General features: G+C 41.3%; 3 protein-coding genes and 1 long non-coding RNA gene across 4 annotated transcripts; 1 reads left to right on the forward strand and 3 right to left on the reverse strand.

Annotated features, from left to right (window-relative positions):
• Positions 1 to 6,448: 6,448 nt before the first annotated feature.
• Positions 6,449 to 7,516, reverse strand: LOC103318018 (speckle-type POZ protein-like A). The gene has a single exon (XM_008219067.1). The coding sequence runs from the start codon at positions 7,514 to 7,516 to the stop codon at positions 6,449 to 6,451; it is 1,068 nt and encodes a 355-aa protein (XP_008217289.1).
• Positions 7,517 to 11,230: 3,714 nt separating this feature from the next.
• Positions 11,231 to 13,578, reverse strand: LOC103318017 (venom acid phosphatase Acph-1). Its single transcript, XM_031931838.1, has 6 exons — positions 13,212 to 13,578; positions 13,038 to 13,142; positions 12,707 to 12,972; positions 12,479 to 12,635; positions 12,083 to 12,412; positions 11,231 to 12,006 (listed from the first exon to the last, which is right to left on the reverse strand). The coding sequence occupies exons 1-6, from the start codon at positions 13,314 to 13,316 to the stop codon at positions 11,806 to 11,808; spliced, it is 1,164 nt and encodes a 387-aa protein (XP_031787698.1). The 5' UTR covers positions 13,317 to 13,578; the 3' UTR covers positions 11,231 to 11,805.
• A 96-nt stretch (positions 13,579 to 13,674) lies between these two features.
• On the reverse strand, positions 13,675 to 16,745 carry LOC100123287 (venom acid phosphatase Acph-1). Its single transcript, XM_008218970.3, has 6 exons — positions 16,571 to 16,745; positions 16,098 to 16,202; positions 15,155 to 15,423; positions 14,634 to 14,790; positions 14,204 to 14,533; positions 13,675 to 14,121 (listed from the first exon to the last, which is right to left on the reverse strand). Exons 1-6 carry the CDS (start codon positions 16,661 to 16,663, stop codon positions 13,915 to 13,917), a joined length of 1,161 nt encoding a protein of 386 aa, XP_008217192.1. The 5' UTR covers positions 16,664 to 16,745; the 3' UTR covers positions 13,675 to 13,914.
• On the forward strand, positions 16,196 to 18,050 carry LOC116417648. Its single transcript, XR_004227894.1, has 2 exons — positions 16,196 to 16,875; positions 16,951 to 18,050. It is a non-coding gene; the product is annotated as an uncharacterized LOC116417648 (long non-coding RNA).
• The last annotated feature ends 2,384 nt before the right edge of the window (positions 18,051 to 20,434 follow it).

The following is a 20,434-nucleotide window of genomic DNA, read 5'->3' on the forward strand; positions in this document are numbered from 1 at the left end:
TAATTGAGCTTTCATCAGCATATATAACCGATCATAAACGGCCCACGTGCACAGCGAGACTTTGACCTGAAAATTCATGCAACCTCCGCGCCAAACATATATAAAATCTGTAGTTCAACAACGCATGCGGTTATCGTGTATAATTTAATCATCACGACCTCGCAGCCGATGCGAAACTTCTCAAAATTCATTCACATCCCTCCGCATCGCAAGAACGAACGAAACCTGCGGTCAAAAGTGCCCTGAATTTCTCCGCACGTAGCTTCCGGGATTCGGACGATAAAGAATGAAAAAATCGCGCGAGGCAAATCTCTACGGAGCCGTCCGGTCCCCTCTATAACGACCCATTCGCTCGACGTTTTCATATTGTGTGTGTGTGTGTGTGTGTATGTCTGTACATATACACAGCCTGAAAGTACAGCGAAGAGAGGCAGTTCTTTATTCCCTCGTCTGTCGCGGCGAGCTCGTTATTTCCCGATTTGTCAGGCGTAGCGCAGGCAAATGAGTTTATAAGTCGTCGACCTTCTTTATGCCCGATAGCTGTACGTGCGTGACAGCGACGAGGTTGAGGACCTGATTTCCCTAAGTGCCGGCGACAGTGTTTTTATCTTTTGCTTCCTCCTAGAAAAAGCTTTGTAACAGTATAATTTTCAGTATCGTAAAAAATTCTAGAAAATACGTTTTGATAAGTGTTTCAGTAACAATTCACTGTTTAGCCTCCGGATCGAGCCGATGCTTCGGCCCTTAGCAGCAACTGGCGGTGATACAGACCTACCTAGGTTTGCGTGTTTTTTCGTTCTCTTCGAGCCTATTCATTATAGCCAAAGCTAAGTTCCAAGGACTTGGCAGTGTTTTTTTTCTTTTCCAGCTTGGATGTGCTGTTTTTAATATAATAGGTTTTTTTCAGTACAGAATGAAAGAAAGTTTTTTTTTTCGCCGATTATATTGAGAGTATTGATTCGTTTGTTACAATATATTACGGATGCCTTTTTCTAATTTAAGTAAAATGTGTTCGTTGTTAAAATACCTCGTTAGTGCTCTGCAGCTTTCAACTTCATTAGCAATGACCTTTGGGCTTCGTGACTTGTGTCAGTCAATCTATGCAGGTGTATGACAAAATATTCTGACCACTTTGAGTAATTGTTTTTCGTTTCAAGCTTGAGGTAAAATCGCCTCGCGCTATCAGCACACATCTCAGTATAAAAAGCCTTGGCCATCATAGTGCTTCAATGATGCGATTCGCCAATCTCTACAAAAGTGCAACGGTACTCTTTACTATGTACAATCTGGTATATTTGGCGATCAGCAAAAACAGCGACTGGTACGATCTGCTGCTGAAAAGGATCCACTCCGAGCCCCAAAGTTACCAAATAACTCTTTTCTCGGGCGAGAAATCACGAGCAGACGATAACGAGTTGAACTTCATCTTCAAGAAGATGATCCACCAAATTCCGACAGTCTCAATCGACCTGTCGAGAGTCAGAACCTTTAGAAATTATCGATTTCGTCTACCAATTTTTGACAACCCGAGACCTTCCACATTGTATATTATAGTCCATCGCGACGAAGGTTTGTCCTACTTTCGAAGTATCATAAAGTTTATTGCGAAATCATCACTGACGCCATCGAGACCCAAGTGTCTTGTCGTGTCTTTCCCGTCGAGTAATAAAATCAACTTGAAGAAGCTGCTGAGGTACGCCTGGTCACTCAAATTTCTTAATTTCATCCTGCTGAGGGTGACCGACAACGATCAGCCGATGTTTCTCGAGGAGTACAATCCTTTCTTCGGGACTTTTAGTCAAACTGATCTAAGCTTTGGTAAGTCCGTCTTTCTAGACAAGATGAAGGATATGAATGGTTTCGCAGTCAGTATTCCTTCGGCAAATTATCCATCACATTCTTATGTGAGATCTGATACGCGTATGAGGGTCGGATACGACCACGAGATCACAAAGTTGATAAGCAGGACTCTAAATTACAGAATGAAAATTATCTGTTACGGCGACTTGCCAGGCTATCAAATTTTAAAGAAACTAAAGTCCGGTGAACTCAACGCGACGGATTACCCTTTTCTCATAGGTGCTGCTTTACACAAGAGGTATGTGATGAGAAGTATATCGTACAGAAGCGATTACATCGTCGTAGTCGTACCAATTCGTTCCAGCAATTCGAGCGATTCAATGACCATCGACTTCCTTACCGTCTTCATTTACGTATCTTTCTCGTGTTTGATGTCGATCAGTATTGTTTACGTAGCGATGCTTTTCAAGTTCACTTCTGGACTCTGGACAACTTCCTACGTCATCCAGATTCTGATGGGAGTCGCCGTTAAACGCAAGCCTAAAGTCTGCATAGAAAGAATCATTTATCTAACCATAACGCTGATATCCTTTATTTACTTAATGGACTCAGTTGCCGACCTCACAGATAAGGTCGTGACTCAGAAAAACGTAGTATTGAACAGTCTGGAGGAACTCAATCGATCAAGTCTGCCGATCTACATGAACAAGCTTTACTACAGACCAGAGTTGTACGACGATAGTGACGAACTATACAAGATCATCAACGGAAACATAAAAGGGTTCAACCGGTCCTTGCACTGCGCTTTGGACAATGTTAACAGACGAGATCGAGTCTGCATCATGCCACTGAGCCTCGCCAGATACGTGATAGCGAAACACAGGGACGTCGACATGTCTCCTATTCTAAAAATCATGGAGCCACCTTTGTTCTACGATTTTGCGGCGTTTGCCTTCGAAAGAGGCTCGCCTTTCGTTGATAAGTTTGACGAGATTTTGTGCAGGATCATAGAGTCTGGAATACTTCTCAAATTCATAGATCAGGAGATACGTTCAATAAAGACGTCGGTTCAGAATGCTACGAATAGCACACCTAAAAACATTAATAATATCGCCAGCTTGGATCTCATTGTTCTTTTGATAATTGGATGTCTGGGTTCCGCCGTCGCATTCCTCGCTGAATTGATTGTCAAAGCTGTCAAAGGTCGAAATATCAAGTTTTCATGGTGCAATCTACCGAAGTGATTATATCGTATTATTTAGAGTTAAAATAAATGATTACGAAAGAAAGTTCAAATATAACTTATAATATATGATATCTGGCGTTAATGAAAGCATATTTATTCTGGAATGTTTGAAAGTTCATAAAACGAAAACGCATCAAAGTAAATCATACGTTTTTTGCAGCTTGAAGCATTTGCTGTGCATAGTATTAATATTCAACTGAAAACAAAGTTAAAAAGCACCGTGGATTCACATAAAAAAATGTATGTATTTTATACCGATGTGAATATCAGAATTTACGGCATATTGTAAAAGCTTTACTCTAAGAAAAGACGCTACAGATTAAAAATAAGCATTCGAAGCGCGTTTTATTATCACATTTACCGTCGCAAATGTAGTTCCGATTATCCACCAGTTTTTCCAAACTCATCATACCTACAACATAATATTTCCGTGATTATCCCAAAGTCCTCATATCTATATCAAAATCTACGCAACAAACACGAAAAGAAAAATAAAGCCCAAAGACCCGCCCTAAACTCGGTCGACATGATCCCGTCGCTGGCTGCGACTCTGATACACTTCCCATCTTCGGCTTATACCAGGACTATCGAAGGCTGCAGCCATCCGAGTCACGATATACATGCTCTCGCCCGGGCTCGATCGGCTCTCTCTCTCTCTCTCTCTCTCTCTCTCTCTCTCTCTACGTATAGCTGCAGAGACGCGCATCATATATACCTATATTCACCGCGTCGCACGCCTACGCCCACGCGAAATCCGCTGCTGCTGCGCATTGTGCACTAGGCAGAAGTACCTATACCTATATAGCTGCAAGCAGCAGCAGTCCTGGCGCGATTGACCTATTTTTCAAGCTGGAACGTAGGTGGCTGCAGCAGCAGGAGAGCTAGATGTGTGCCAGAGATAAATAGGGTGGGAGGGTTTCGCCCGACATGCGGCTTGGAGCTTTGCAAGTTCGAACTTATACGGAGCTACTCTGCAGCGGGGCTGGATTTTCTCAGCGCGAAGAAGGCGTTGCGGGATCGCGGATAAAGCGATGTTTCTGAATGGAAAGGTCGTAGAGCTTGCATACCGGCTCTATTTTTCTTTGCTGGTAATTTTATTTCTCTCATTATATTTTACACTCGTCGACGAAGCTAATATTTTGTGTTGGTGAAAATTTTAAAGCTCTCCTGCAACGTCAGATATAAGTGAATCCTCTTTTAAAAATCCGGCTTCGGTAATTTGATTTGCTTTGAGCGTATCTTTAATCAAAAATCGATAGTTTATACTATACGCTCTCGTCTCAAAGCTAATGGGCCGACGACGACGGCTATATCAAAGACCTATAGCAGTAGCTCTCTCTTTGATAGGATTTGCCTTCAAAGCTACATAAAGGCACTGCGCTGACGCCATAAACGAGATGAATTTAATTGGCCTCTTGGTCTTCAAAATTTAATGTTTTCTCCGGCATTATAATTAACTAAATCCCGCTTTGTAAAAGCCCCCCCCTCTCTCTCTCTCTCTCTCTCTCTCTCTCTCGTGCGTGCACCGTTATTTTAGCTCCGACAAGCACAAACCGTCGCGCGAGAAACGCACTTCTATCAATCACGTGAGAAAAGTCAATACGCTCGCGCACAAAAGCACCGCCTTTTTATAACATTGCGCAATCGGCCTCCTTTTCCACCTCCATCTCTCTGCAGACTCTCGGTGAGCGAAAAAGAAGGAAAACACATGCCTTCCATAGCTCGATCGAGTATTTGGTCGGCGCGCATCAGATGCTCAATGAATTTCGATGAATCAATGATTCCATGACTTTCGCGCTCCTATAAGTATACCTGTACATAAAGACCTATAAAGGCGAAGCGATTTGTTTCTGCGAAAGCTATACAAAGCTGTGCGTCGTTTTTAACCGAGTTTTTGTTGGAATGGCGCAAAAAACTATATTTGCAAAATCAGATTGACTACACACGAAATCCTTTTGGCTCATCGGAAACGCCATATGCCTCATCCACTTTATTTGATCTGAATAAACTGTGCCGTTGACATTCGCGGGATACGCTTTATCGTCAACATCGAAGCTTAATTTCAAAGCGACACGTTGCGGCAGTATCTCACTTAATGGCCGTCATTCGGAGAATCCAGCAAACACCTGCACGCGTGTTCACGAGGGCAAATATTTTGGTGTCATTGTAAACAGCGAACAAGGGACGTGTCTAGCAGCGTGATATGCTGTTGAAAGGCTATGCGGCTACGACGAGGTATGTATATAGGTATAACAGCTAAAAGTGATGTAAGCGGTCGCCGGCCTCTCACGCGGCGGGCCACGATCCTGTGCGCGCGGTTGTTACGATTTTCTTCGAATGTCGAAGGACTACATTGTAAGTATACTGCTGGATTTTCTTGCCATTTATCTGTGCCACCTCGAAGCTTACTGAGAGAACAATCCTTCGGAGCCGTTAGTCTGATACTTACTACCCGCGCTGCCCACGTGCTTATTTACTCTGAAAAATTCACGCCCTAGAGCCCCCACAGACGCACGCACAATGACTGCAATATGAGCGCGTAGGTATTACATGACGTAGCCTCGACCCTTTCAAAACATGTGTGCGCGTAAAGGCACACACGGTGGGAGAAGCGAGTGCGTTGACCGTCCCTGAATCGAGCAGGTAAACAAGCTTCTGTTTTGTATCAGCTGACGACCTTACACCTGTCTGCGCGATAGTGTCGTACTTAGGTGATTTGCAAAATTTATGCCTGGCAATAATGTGCTTTGCCCTCAGGCGCGACTTTGATTTGTCGGTAGTAGCTTTAAGTAATAAAGGCTTGCGACCTATGGAATGGAAAGCTTCGAAATAATTCGCAATGATTTTTCAAATGTTTAATGAATTTATTTATTATTCATTTCTTGACAGTTGACGGCGATACATATAAATACAAAAAACAGTGAAAACAAACGACAATGTATTTTTTTCGACTCATCGTTAACTTAATAAAATAAAATTTTATTTTGGAGAAGATAAAATTGTTTCTCAAGGTGTTGATCTCAATAAAGAATTATTTTAATTCTTTAAATAATTTGAACGTGTCTGAATCCAAACATTGGAGAAAAATTACATACAGTCACAATTTGTTTACCTAAGATTACAATCGAACCGACTAAACAGTGAAATACAAAAGCTACGAACGCATAATAGCAACTTAAAATAAGTAAAAAATCGTATTATCCAAAGAATACATGCAAGATTAAAGTCATTTTACAGAAAATTCATTTTTTACCTTTTACCATAGCGCAACAAACTATATAAAGTCTGTCTGCAGACATTTTATCGTTTCAAAAATCTTAAAAAATGCAGATTACCATACAATTATTCAGTAAAATAAAAAACTGTTTTGAATAAGCAGTAAAATTAAAGTAGTCTAATGCATTATTCTTCATTAGTATCACGTTTCACCATGCTATGCAGTATTTCACACAGTACATCCGGTACATCTTTTAATTCTTTGAAATCTGGGATAACAACAATATCCTTTGCATTGGAAATAACAAACTCCACAGCCGTCTTCTTCAAATTTAAAGCTTTATATGTGTGGACAAGTTTGAGTCTCTTCACCACATTGCTAACATCCAGGTCATTGGATAGCGTTGTCTCGCAGATTTGAAACAGGGTATCCAGTTTGTATTTTTCCGACAAAATCAGTAATTCTTTTGCGATCTCCTTGATGTCGTTGACTTTTCCACTGTATACATATCTCAGAAACTCCATGAACACCTCTGGCTCGACGTTCTCGATGTTCACGACGCTGTCCTTGATGTCCTCCTGAAACATTGTGGCGAGAACAGAACTTCTCTTGGCCAGGACACACTTGTGAGCTTTCCAGGTCTGTTTACCGATTTTTAAAGTCACGTAGCTGAACTTATCTTCCTCTGTGATTAGACGCTCGAACGTGTCGAATTCCAACAGTCGCAGACTGTTTTTATTTTCCTCTGTCTCGTCATCAGTCTCGGGTTCATCGTCTTCGTTTTCCTCTTCCATTTTCAAGGTATCTTTTCTTTTGATCGGGTTAAGCAATATCTCGCAGATGACTGTTAGTTCATCGTCAACCAAAATCTTGTTCTCCATGTTCGTGACATAATCGCGAGATACAAAGCAAGGATACCCCCACGAGACTTTGTCTAATGATTGTTTGCTGAAAATCTTATAGAACGCAACTTCATTTTTGGCGTTGAGTATGGCGAAGGAAACGTTTATCGTGATAGTTGCTTTGCTCAAATTATAGAGGAAGAGACTCAAGTAATCTTTAGAAGAATCGTTACTACCCTTTGGGTAGAGCTCCAGCAGCCACAGAGTTTTAACGCCAGCATTAAATATCGGGAATTCAGAGGATATTAAACGGTCGTCAACGCTTTTGCAACCGGTGCAGAAGTTTTTGATCACCCACTTGTACGTAGACGTAACAGAACTTACTTCTCCGACTAAGCTGCAGGATGGCATTTTGCTAATTCTTTTGTTTGAATTAAGATAGGAAGTAATAATGCCGGAGCACTTGCTTTGTATATTATCTATGCGTGTCTATTGTACCTATAGGTATTTATGTCCTTGCAGTATGAAGCGATCTGACGGTTTGAGCGTGTCGTGACTCGCGAGGCTTAAGTGACGGGAGCTCGAAGAATCAAACTGATACGTAAAAAAATCCGTACTGTGGCGCCACCGTATATAGGTTCGACGTAATATAACGTTATAGGCCCACGATTTGATGCTGGCTGCGATGCACCCCGCATATATCCGTACCATCAGGCTTTAGCATTTTCTGCTGCGACGGCGCCAAACTCCAGAGTGGAGGGGGATTGCTTATATTCCACGCGTCAAACAAAAGAGAGCTCGGACTCATTTCCTAGAATATAAGAATATAATATAGAACACTGCGGTTTGCTGTTTGATGCTGCTCTGTTTCCGAAGTTTTTCCATGTAAGTAGTAAGTAAATATACATACTTTTATAGAAATTTACGAGACTGAATCTTTACTTACTCATAGAATACACGTATTTTATAGCTTAATATTTCTAATTTTTCTATTACAAAGCTCTTGAATCAAATAAAGTACGTATGTCTTAATTGAAATATAACCTGGAAATTCTTAAAATTGACGCAGCATAGGGAAATAATGCACTGCGCATACAATACTTCCCGAAAATTGCAAGTATGCAGTTCTGATTAAACGCTGAATTTGCAAAATTTCAATTGTACCCGAGAAGCCCTATACAGCCTAGGCCTGTGTTGAATGTTTTCGTTTCGTGAATGCGAGAGAAAAATCGCTCGGGAAAACTCATTTATCGTGTGCGCGGGGCACTGCAGACTTTTCATTTCCACTTTTATTAGCCATTAGTGAGAGAAACTTGTTTTCGCCGAGGAACACACACACACGCCGAGAAAGAGATGCAAAAACCATCTTTCAACTATGTGTATACAGGTATACGTGCGGCACTGATGCACATGTTCTATATAAAACGTATCGCGACGTTTCAGTAATTGCCGGCGAGTTGCTGGCTGTTCCTACGGCGACGGTTTGAGTTAAAAAACGTGTTTCCCCTGTGATTTCCGACTCCCGCGCGTGTGCTGGCCTAATTAAACTGGCAGATCGTATATACGAGAGAGATTTTACTTCATTTATTTTTTCGTTCTCGGGTATGTATATTTACTTTAATTTTTTATTCTCCCAGAGTCATTTCAAATCATTGCGTGTATGAAGTTCAAAGTACAAGAATAAATTCGAATCAAATATTCCCACCATAAGATTCACGTTATGTCCTTTCATAAAATTTAAGAAAACAACATCCGCTCAGCACTATATAAATAACCGACGTCCATCTCATCCTCCCAATCGCCCCCATTAACAAGTCAGCATATAGACATCCAGGGCTATCCGTTTACTCGATCAAACTTTCACGAGCTTCGCTCATACAGCGACATAATAACAGCACATCCTCTTTCCGGATCGTCGGCAAACTCAACGCGGGAGCGAGTAATTCCGTGGCATTAATCAAAATCCAGTGGAAACATTTAACAACAGTCGGGAAGACAAATACGCGCATTTACGAATATGCATGTGGGCGCGAGCTCTGGCATAGGTAAATATAGGCTAGTATAAAGTTCGAGCTCTCGGGTTTATCGTAATTGGCTTTCCGGCTTCGTATTTCAGTGCTCGAAGAGTCTGTACAATTTCAGTGATAAAACTGGATAATGCTAAATTCGCGGTGCTTTTGAGTAATATATACGATTATCGAGAAGTTTTGTTGCCATGTGCGTACGTCTGTTTCAGAAAATTTTTTTTCACTTGAATTTCCGTTTGTACGAGGTACAAGAGTAAATAACGCGTATTTTTTCAAAAGAAACACGCTTTTCCGGTTTTGTTCGTCACTGATGGTTTTTGCCTTCGGAGAATTCGAAAACATTTATTTATGTTTTAACATCCCGTACATCGATTAATTTTTATATCTCCCGCACTTTTCGCGTATTTATTCACTGAAAATTATTGAGTCGAGTGAAATCGTAAATTTATCGAATCTATACAGACCAACCCTCGGCTGTTGCGTCAATCCAAAAGCTATTTCTTCAAACGATATTTTGCGCGCGTCCGCCAAGTTATAATACGAAGCGATAGTTTGATTGATCGATACTTTCATTAATGCTCGAATCAATCGACGTTTATAGGTGTAGTTCGATCAATGTCGGTATAAAATAATAGCGACACTTCATACACACGCAAAACCAATTGTCCGCGGAACGAGTCAATTGTTCTCTGCAGAATCCGCACTGTCTGATATGTTTAAAACCTTTTTTTCTCGATAAATTACCATTTACCATCAATTCAGCTTAAAAAACTGCGAACCCGATCTCCAATTAAAATCTCTATTATGCGACTCTCGACTGTAGCTTATGAGCAATCGAGCTAATGATCGCCGAAATTCTCAGAAGTAGCGGCATCAAATTTTAATGAGAGCAGACGATAAATAGATAGGAAGTTGAGAGAACGCGCTATGCACAAGCAGAAGAAAGATCGAGAGAAAGCTCGCGCACCCACGCCTGGAACGAGGGCGTGGGTGGGTAAGGGGTAGTGTGTATGTGTATGTGCGCGGCTCGTTCGACCGAAACTTGGACTAGTCGGATGCGTGGGTGGATTGCTATGCCGGCAGCTACCGTGCAGCATGTTCGGGAAGTGAATCCGAGGCTTTTTTTCTTCTTGACGGATACAGCTTATTGTATGAAAGTTAATTACTACTCTAATTACACGTGGCTACAGACTCAATAAACAATTTATATTCATATTTTATTTTACACGAAGCTTTCTAACGAGTTCACCTAAAATGGTATTAAATGTGGGAAGAAAATCAATTCAAAGAAACCGAGCGGGTATTGTATCGAAATAACAAAAGCGAATGATTTTTCCTCCTTTATCCTGATTATCGCTATACAAAAGATTCTGTCAGATCTTGTTTGTCAGTTTTAACAACACTGCGTGTCGATAAATCTCGTTAATTCCCGATGCATCATAAATCATCAAACATGTCGAACTCTTCTGATTCCACTGTAAAAATTTAAAACAGTCGGTACGCACTAAATCATCATTCAATAATCCACGTGTCACATCCCGTTAATGTTGGAAATTCGAAAACAAAGCTTCATATGCGCGTAATAAGCTTTCACCGTTAAAATAATCGCACCTTTCTTCCGATCGCCTGTATAAAACAAAAAGAAGAAAGCAGCTTCATCCTCTTTCATTCTTTACAGCCCCGGAGAAGCAGCTACATAACCCAATACACTTTGAAACAGGCCTTATTGTATTTACGACGCGACTCGCGTATTACCTACGTGTTTTACATCCCGCTCTCGCAATACCCTGCAAGCTCCGAGCGTATGAGTGTACGTGTACCGGCGCTGAAAGCCGTCGACACGGGGGATCTGAATTTTTCCTCTTTTTCTCGACTTTCTGCGCTCTTTCAGCCGGTGTGTGAGTGTGTGTGTGTTTATGCCGCTCCTGCTGCTTATGACGGCAGCCTTTTTGCGAGCATGGGTTTTTTTTGGATTTCGGTGATAAAATGTGAGAGAAATCGTTGTTCTTTTTTTTCATCCCAATGAAACAACCCTGTTTTCATTAAGTTATACCTTTCTATCGTTGTTGAAATAAAGGTATACTCTATTTTGCATGCATTCATATTATTGCAGTGTTTTATTTTATTGCAAAACTTTAACAGTGAAGCATTATCCACCTCGTAACTATATATAATGCTAACTAGCGTGAATTAAACAATCGGCATTCCAGAGCAATGCGACATCCTCACAAAGCCCGCCAACGACCAAAGCAGCCCCCTTTCACGAATTCTCAAAAGATCACGAGTTATACCTATATGGTATAGATACTCGTATTTGAAAAGCGAGTCAGAGAACTGGATAAACTCCCTGTGTCGCACGCAGTATAATACGAACCCAGCTCCCCGTTCTGCACGCGACGTCTTTTCCCGCGCGTCCTCGAAAGCAGCCGTTGTACATCGGATAAACTGCGTCGAACTTTCAGACGTCAAGCTGCTCACTTCTCGATATAAGGAGCTGTTCTTTGGGGGAGATAATCGTGATGCAAGTGTATAAAATCTTATCATATTTAAACTGTATAAAAGGCTTCCTGCAATCTAAGTTCGTGCGAACTTAGATTGCGGGAAGTTCGCTCGCGCGATGTACTACAAGAACTTGCTGACATTTACATAATGTTGCTAGGTGGTATAAGCGATTTACAAACTGGAAGGCTTGTTGTTCATCACGATCTGATGCAGGTCAGCGGGCGAGAGGTTGCTGTAGATGCAGCGTATCTCCTCGTCTGACGGCAGAACTGGTCTTACGAGCTTTTTGTATTCTTCAACTGGACATGACTTGTCACAGCCCGTAAGGTACAGCTGATTGAGTTCGTGCATTATTCCCGACCAGTAGAACAGCTATGAGATTTTTTTTAATTGAAACTGCAGCATTATATAAAAATTCAGTACAATTATAATCAAAGTCTTGGCCAACCTTGATGTAAGCGTTTCCCAACTCGTCCTTGTGTGTTTCGTGAATGAAAGCCGAGCCGAAAGGGGGACTCTTTTGAAGCGTGACGTTGTGGGCCTTGGTAACGGCGTCAACGGTATACTCGTGACCGCTGAACAAGTGGATCTTCCTCGCGTCCAAATTATCGATCTTGGCCTGTGAGTTCTCGAGCATAAATCTGACCAGAGGACCACCGGTTATCCGAGCCAAAGCTGGCGTATAAGATAGACTGTCCAGGTAGAGCTTGGCACCTTGTGCGATTCTGTGGTGGACGTTTACGTTGTACCAGTCCGGCAGTGACGAGTTCCGGGATATCTTAAAAATTCAGTCATTAATTTAGAAGATCAGAGATTTTTGTCGGTTGAGCTTTTACAATAATACTTGGATGTTGATGAAGGTGTCGAGCTCAAACAGATGCTGGAGCTCGAAACGTTCGTCAGGGTACCACGTCTTCAAGTAATCGAAGACATCTTGGAATTTTTGTAAGAAGCTTTTGAAGCCCCTTGTTTCCAGAAGTTGTGCGTATAATTGTTGGTAACTGAAAAATAAATCGTTTCGAAGAGAAATAGAAGAAAATTTAATGAAAATTTCAAGAATTTCGCATCTTACTTGGGACATGAATCTAAGTAGAACAACGGATCGAGTTTGGTCGGTACCGAGTGAATTGGAATCGGTATCCAGTTCAGTTCCTTTTTCCAGATAAGTTCCGACGTCGGCGGAAATAGCGACGCGAGAACTAACTGCAACGACATCTTCGTTCGATCAAAGTTCGAACTGTAGGCGTACACGTGATCGGGCTTGTAAGTGTCGCTCAGGAAATCGTTGTATCGCTTGCGCAACATTTCTCCTAGTTTGTACTCTTGCAATTTTCCGGTCTAAGAAGGAGTAGTTGCATTAACGTTGAAAATAAAAATTAAAAATAGAAATACGTAGTGCGTACATTAGTTAGTTGACCGAAACCCCATAGTTCTTCGATATTTTTGTAGTCCTTGGTCACCAGATAGGTCTCGTATTTGGATGGAGATCTCTCGCCATGTCTGAAGATCTATAAATATGGACGCAAGCGGATCAAAATCCAACGATTCGAGTATCTGCACTTAATTGGTACACTTACAACTTGTACAAGCTCCAAACGAAGTTTTCTGGGTGTCGAATCACAACTCATAATATCGAAGATCGAAATGGCAAAGAGCCACAGCAAACACTTTTCAGAAGCCATCGGGACCTTTCTACTCTATAGTATGCGAACTGAGACTGAATTATACAAGGAAAAAAATTAACTCTATTCGTTGTTCGTTTATCTGACAGGAAATGAATGAGACACGTGCAGATAATGCTTTGGTGTTATTTGCTCTTTTTTATGATGTCTGAAATTTCAGACTAGTTGTCAGTATAGATATCATAACAGTAGTCTGAGTAAAAGATATAAAATATTTAAGTTTGACCATGCTTTCTTCTTAATCATGTATATCTGTAATTATAGAACGAAGAGTAAGAGAAATAAAAAATCTGTGACCTACTTGAAGATCTCTCTTTCCTTGAGGAATATTCTTGATAGATGAAGTATAACCAAGTGCAACTTTTTCTTCATATATTTATTTGAATTTCATGTACAAGTCTGTCAGGTATAGATAAGCACTGTCTATGTTTTATTTTATGAATATATTATATTATGTATATTTTTCCTAGAGGAATACAAATACCGTGAAAGCCTCGTTTGCGTATCATTATGACAATTTCAAACTCCAAGCTAATTATTACACTTATCATCGCTGGATGAGAGAATGAGATCAGTGACATGTGTTTTTTTTCTTCATTCAGTCTGATATCGTTCCAAGCACGTCGGATGCCATGATTTTTTCCAAATCAGTAGGCTTCAAGTTTTTGTAGAGACATCGCATCTCGTCGTCCGACGGCAGAGATGTCTGGACGAGGTTCAAGTAGTCGTCTACTCGACAGTATTCGTCGCAGTTTGGCAACTTTATCGGCTGTAGCTCTTCGGACACTCCAGTCCACAAATACATCTGCAAAACGAATCATATAAGTACATCGATATTCTAACTTAAATTTCCATACAGTTAACATTTTTAAAGCATTATATCACACCTTGACAAAAATGTCACCATCGCAGTTCCTCAATTTCTCCAGAATAATAGCCGACCCATAAACCGGGGACTTGACAAGCGTGATATTGTGCGCCTTAGCAAAGGCATAGAGAGTAAACTCGTGTCCACTGTACAAGTAGATTTTTCGTGGGTTGACACGCTTGCTCTTAACATTCAAATTCTCAACGAATCGCCGCGTCAAGGGACCGCCGTTCAATCGGATAAGTCCGGGTGTGTAGGACAGAGTGTCCAGGTAGAGTTTAGAGCCCTTGGAGATCTGCTGGTGCAGCTCCGGTGTGTACCACTCGGGGTAGGGGGCGTCCAGGGACGACTGCGAAGAGAAGTGCGTTGTACACATATTATGAAATATAAGAAGCTTCAACAAGTTCCATCGTCAAAATAAAAATGCATCAGCTGTATAAGGGGCATACCTCTATTATCAGCAAATTATTCATGTAGAAGAGCTGTTCCAGATCGAAATAAGTTTCCGGGTAATACTGACTGAGATTCTTGAAGAGATCCTCGAATTGGGTAACCTGCTGCTTGATATCTGAGCTCTTCATCAATTTCTGCCAAGCTTTTTCGAACCTTACGCAAAATGCCTCGTAAATACGTAATTTGCAATGGTTTGTTATGTATTAAAATTGTTTATATCATTCTATCGAGCTCCACGTGAATGAATAATAAACAATAAAAACTACTTTGCATAAAGTCACTTCAGAACATTAAGGAAAACTGCTTTACGCCTCAATAAATGCGCTCTTAAAGCATTCTAAACTACAAGGTTTCATTCGGAGAATTCTCTCTGCGCACGTGAGCTACTTAGAAAACACGCTAAGTTGAATAGGGCAGGTCAAGTGTATCGAAAATACGCGAATGTGATTAACAAACGATATCGCTTGTTACACGCACGAATCAGAATTAAAATAAATGATAAAAAGCTAAATCTTACTTGGGACATTCGGTCCACATACTAAAAAGCGCATCTAGCTTCTTGGGCGCGTAGTGAGTGGGTATGGGCATCCAGTCCAGATCCTTGTTCCAGACAAGCTCGTCTGATGGTGCGTAAAGTGATGCCAGGACAAGCTGCAGCGACGCCTTCGTCCTATCGTAATCGGAGCTAACGGCATGAACGTATTCTGGTCGGAATAGCTCGCCAAGGAACTCCGAGTAGCGCTCTCGAAGCAACTGGCCAATTTTGTATTCTTGTCGCTTTCCATTCTGCGAGGGTTTTTTTTCAGAGTATTTACAAGTGTCTAATAATCATTCATCATTTTTGTGGGATTCGTTACTAAAAATTAAACAAAAATTTTGATGTCAAAATTTCCTCAAAGTTACTTATTGTCGAGTTATGTTACTCGTTACGGAAAGTAAAATACAATGGCTTCTATTTGCTCGACGCGCGTGTTTACGAAATGAAACAATAATTCAAGAAGAAATATTCTGTTTTGTACGTGTCGTTCAGTCGTAAAAGCTATCCAGAGATAAAAAGTTTTCTTTTACGTAACACGTACGCATCGTTGTGACGCTATAGATACTAAGTACTGTAGGAGAGAAACGTTTTCTTCCATAAATTCTTTTGAGAGAAAACCGACAGTTAAAGAGCAGTTTCAGGTAACGCGAGTCAAGTTTGTAAAGCAGACATTATTTTTCCTCATGTTTCTAAAAAAAAAAACGTCGAAGCGCATCCTTCAAACTTCTAGCGAGAAAAATAACGCAAGGCAAGGGATATTAATCCACGAAAATGGCATTGTCTACTGTGCCATATTAAATTGCAAAGGAAAGAGGTGTATACAAACGAAAAAAAAACAAGTTTCAGCCACGCGTCCTTCGAGCTGACGCACTACACTCAAAGTTTAACGCCTGACCGAGCTGCACTTATGTACACAACATACGTTTGTTAGCTGCGAGTATCCCCAAGGCTCTTGTAAAGCTCTGCTTGAGTTGCCTATCAGCTTGCTCTCGTTCGCCTGAGGAGTCCGCTCGCCGTGTCTAAAGAGCTAAGGAAAGAGAGAATAATTTTTCAGTGTTGGTTCAAGGATTTTTTTGAACATGCACGGAAGAATTTGTACAGTAAATCGTGATAAAATGGTGGAATTATCAGGTCGCGATAAGTATGTTTTCTTTGCGGTGAAAAAATTTCATGTGTATAATGCGTGGAAAAATAATACGAAAACCGCCGCGACTCAATCGTTTGAATCACTGATTTTTTTACTATTTACGTGACGTTCCTGCGTAAGATCGCACGCGCGCACTGCAAAGAAGAATAACTCGTTTGGTTACCTAAGAGTATATACAACGCAATCATAGAATCGCGACGATCAGGAGCAAAGACGGCTAAAAGAAAATTTAGCCAATATAAACTCACAACTTGCACAAGCTCCAGTTTCAAGTCCTCTCGGATCACCGGACTACAGCCAGCCACTACCAGCAGAGCGAAAAACACCGGTAATGCCGTCATCGCGCACTTCGCCTTTTACCAATCGCGAGAAGAATCGTGTGCTTGGCAAGCTCCCGCGCGACGTACTGCAGACCGAGACCAGAGCTCCTGTTGATTTTATAATATCACCGAGCCCGCAGGTTTCTCTCATTTTTTTCCTCAAGCTGGCTTTCCATCTCCCAAGATATCTCACGGGCGCGTCAGACTATAGCTCTGTTTGACGGTGATGATCGGTATGACAAACTGTATATAACTTTTTTCGTCGGGTACGATATTGTGTAATTATGTACGAATTGGTTTTTTTCTAGGAAGTCATCGGCGTTGCGTCAGCTTATTAGAAAGTTTATACTAGTATACATAGATACACGTGCAAGATTCTTCTTGGGATAGAGATCGGTAATCTTCTTTTCACGTGATGGTACATTTCGTTTGTTTTACGTATTGGTGAAAAGTCATCATTATTTGCCTAAAATCGACTTATCGAGGATTGTAATAAATTACAATTTTGAGTTCACAAGAAATGTCATGGACGCAGACAAAGCCAACGATCGATAACCGATTTTACAGTCGAACAGTTCGCTGTACATATTGTTTGCGTGATGTTTTCCTCGTGGTACTTGCTTCAGCGGCTATGCCGATCCTCCTCTATTGCAATATAGCCACAAGACTATTTGAATTCAGGTCGAAGAACCGATAATGTGTGCGCTTATACGCGCGCAGTATCCCGAAGAAAAACTGGTTTTCCAATTGCCGATACGTCTACTGTAATCGTCGGCATGCGACTCTCTTCACGCGCATGTCTAATGAATTCAAAGCCGACTGGAATTAATTGTTGGATTCGATGCGATAGTAAGATTTGATATAAATTAGCCTGTTAGGCGATTAAAATTGCACGTTTATCGCCATGCGAGTCGAATCTTTAATTATTTTTCACGATCCCACGAGTGATTACGAAAATTGCGGGAATGCTATGTAACTGCGTTATTTTAGAATGCGCGAAAGTTCATGGTCAGTCAGACCTTCGAGTACAGCGAGAGGAGCAATAGCGATTATAAGTCTAGTCGAAGCTCCGAGAATTAATTTTTTTTAGTAATGAATCGCTTCGAGTCGAAGCTATTAAAAATTGATGTTATTTGTCGATCTGAAAGAAAAAGCTAGAAGTAGGTCGATTTTTTAATTGAGCATTCTGAGCATACATTTTAGCCATACTGAAATAATTAAATACACTAACGAATAAAATCTTGTTCTACCATTGAAAATGTTAAATACAGTTAACCACTTCTTAGCACTTTCCGATGACTTCAAACCTACGTACAAGACCATAATTGTATATGGTTGCCAGAATACTTTGTAATTCGTGGTAATTCCCCACAAAAACAAGAAATAAACCGTAAGATCGAGAAACACACGTCATCGCTATAGTCCTCCAGCAAACCTTCAAAAGCCTATCATCATATTCCAATTCCTCATTCAGGCTGCATTCCCTTGATTCTTCCACGATGGGCGTCTAAATCTTACAAATAAAAACTCCCGCATCAGCTGTCCGGGGGATTCCCCCTTTTTTTCTACTCGGAATTCCGGATAGGTATTTCCTCTCGCGTGTGTATGACGGACGGATGATGACTGGCAAGGATACATCTGACCTTTGCTTCATCTCCCATCACTGTAGGGGCTGATATAGCGCAGATGAATGAATAAACGCTGATTTGGAAAAATCTTGTGGCTTCAATGCGGTTTTGGGGATGGACTCTATTTGCAAAACTGGAACTAACGAAGGGCACGCGTTAAATCACGTAAGAATATATCCTTGGAAATAAAAGTGGGGCGTTTTTATACTCACATTTTTATGCCCAGTGTGAATATTCTAGGTATGAGACATAAGAGGCAATCTCGGAGGTAATATTCGTTTCTTCAGGCATATCAGCCTTGGTTTCATATTTTCACTCTCCCTTATATTGAAATTATTTTAAAAACGCGGGACGAGACTCGTAAAAATATGCTTGAATTAAGTCTATTTGAGAAAACTGTTTAGAAAGTATTTTATTTATTCTATGCAAACAATAGATTGAATCAATCTTCGAAGAAACTACACGAGGAAATCACGTGTGAAGCTCAACCGAAATCTGACTTATTCCCAAGGTCGGAGCAGTTTTCATAAAACTCAACAATGAAAAAAAAAACTATACGACTTCCTGCCGACTGCAAAAAAAAAAATAGACACGTCCTCGAAAAAGAAAATCATCAATATTCCATCGCAGACCACGTGTGAGCATACGATTTCCTTCCCCTCGACGCTGTAACAACGCAAGTAAGCGCGAAGGGCAAACATTCCAACAGGTCGCGCTCTCTCTCTCTCTCTCTCTCTCTCTCTCTCTCTCTCTCGCTCTCTCGCAATATATATACAGCAAGCTCTGAAGTATTAATGACCCCGGCTTTTTGATCTCCTCTTGGCCCAGCTTTCCTCTGATTAAAGACATATATAGAGGACACCGGGAGTGATTCGGCAGAGCTTCCTTCGGCGAATCATCGCGAAAAGAACACAAGTTTCCAGTATAATACCAATGTCTTTGTCTACATATTATTATCATCGTCTTCCGCAGAGCCAAGAGGCAGAAGCTCGAGAGAGCCATTGACGTCATTCCCAGAGAAGCGTCGAACAAAAAGCATCGCAGTGCAAAAAGAAGACCTCTCCGAATTATACCGGGAGGGAGGCAATGTGCGCGCGCGCGCCCCAGAGCCGTATCAAGGACGACTCGGGGCGCACGCGAGGCAAGTGTTATGTATACTTGGTGCAAGCAACATCCTTTTACACTCGATTTGCTGTTTCTTGACTGATTAATAATACATGATAAGAGAGAACGCGAGAGCCGTTGCAGTTGGGCGACATTGAAAATACTGATGCGATTGTGTGGGGGAGAGAAAGGTATACGACTGTGAACATTCGAAGGGTAAGATATGAAGCTGGCTTTGCAGGTGTGATTTTTCGTGTTATACGTCAAAAAAAATGTCCTAGCTTGTGAACATCCGACCAAAGACGAAAAGATAATCGAGCAAACACACTCGCTCGCCCGACAAACGCAAATTCAATTCTCGCACATCCTCTTACCGCCAAGGGTTTCTCATCCGACGACTCCGCTCCTGAGAGTCCTCTCCTCGTCCTCTCGGCGGGGTATAGTCTCCACCCAACCCCCGAAAATCGATTGGCTCTCAGGCAGTCCTGCGTAGTGTATAGTCCTCTATGCGGACGCCTGTTGAGCAAAAGGAGGGGGTATACGCCGCAGCTTCATTCATGAAAACCGAAGCCTAGCTCTGTGCTGCGCCGTGTTTGTGCGGATCGATAAAGAAGCCGGGATGAATGAAGAATTGCGTAGGATGTATACTTTTGTTTCATTAGCCGAAGATTCGGCATGTGTTTTTTTGCGTGTATATATATATATATATATATGAAGCTTTAACGCCCGCGGTGAAGGTCGGCGATTCCGTGTGTGCCAATAAGGGATGAATTTGGATACAGGACTTATATTGCGCTTTGATGATATATAATGGCGGTACAGGCGTTTTATTTTCGGTTCTCGTTTTGGTCGTGTATTTCCAGCGTAGATTATATATAAGTACGTGCGATTTTATTCGAAAAGAACATAAAATATTATCTTGTCTGGCTACATTTGGAAGTTATCTACTTGTAAATGAATATGCGATCTTTGAAACCTGCACGAGAAATCGAAAACCGAATTTTTCCGTTTGGCAAAGCATTGCAACATTCATGCACGATATGCTACGATATAAAAAGTT

This window comes from Nasonia vitripennis, chromosome 5 (genome assembly GCF_009193385.2).
Source record: "Nasonia vitripennis strain AsymCx chromosome 5, Nvit_psr_1.1, whole genome shotgun sequence".
Lineage (NCBI taxonomy): Eukaryota > Metazoa > Arthropoda > Insecta > Hymenoptera > Pteromalidae > Nasonia > Nasonia vitripennis.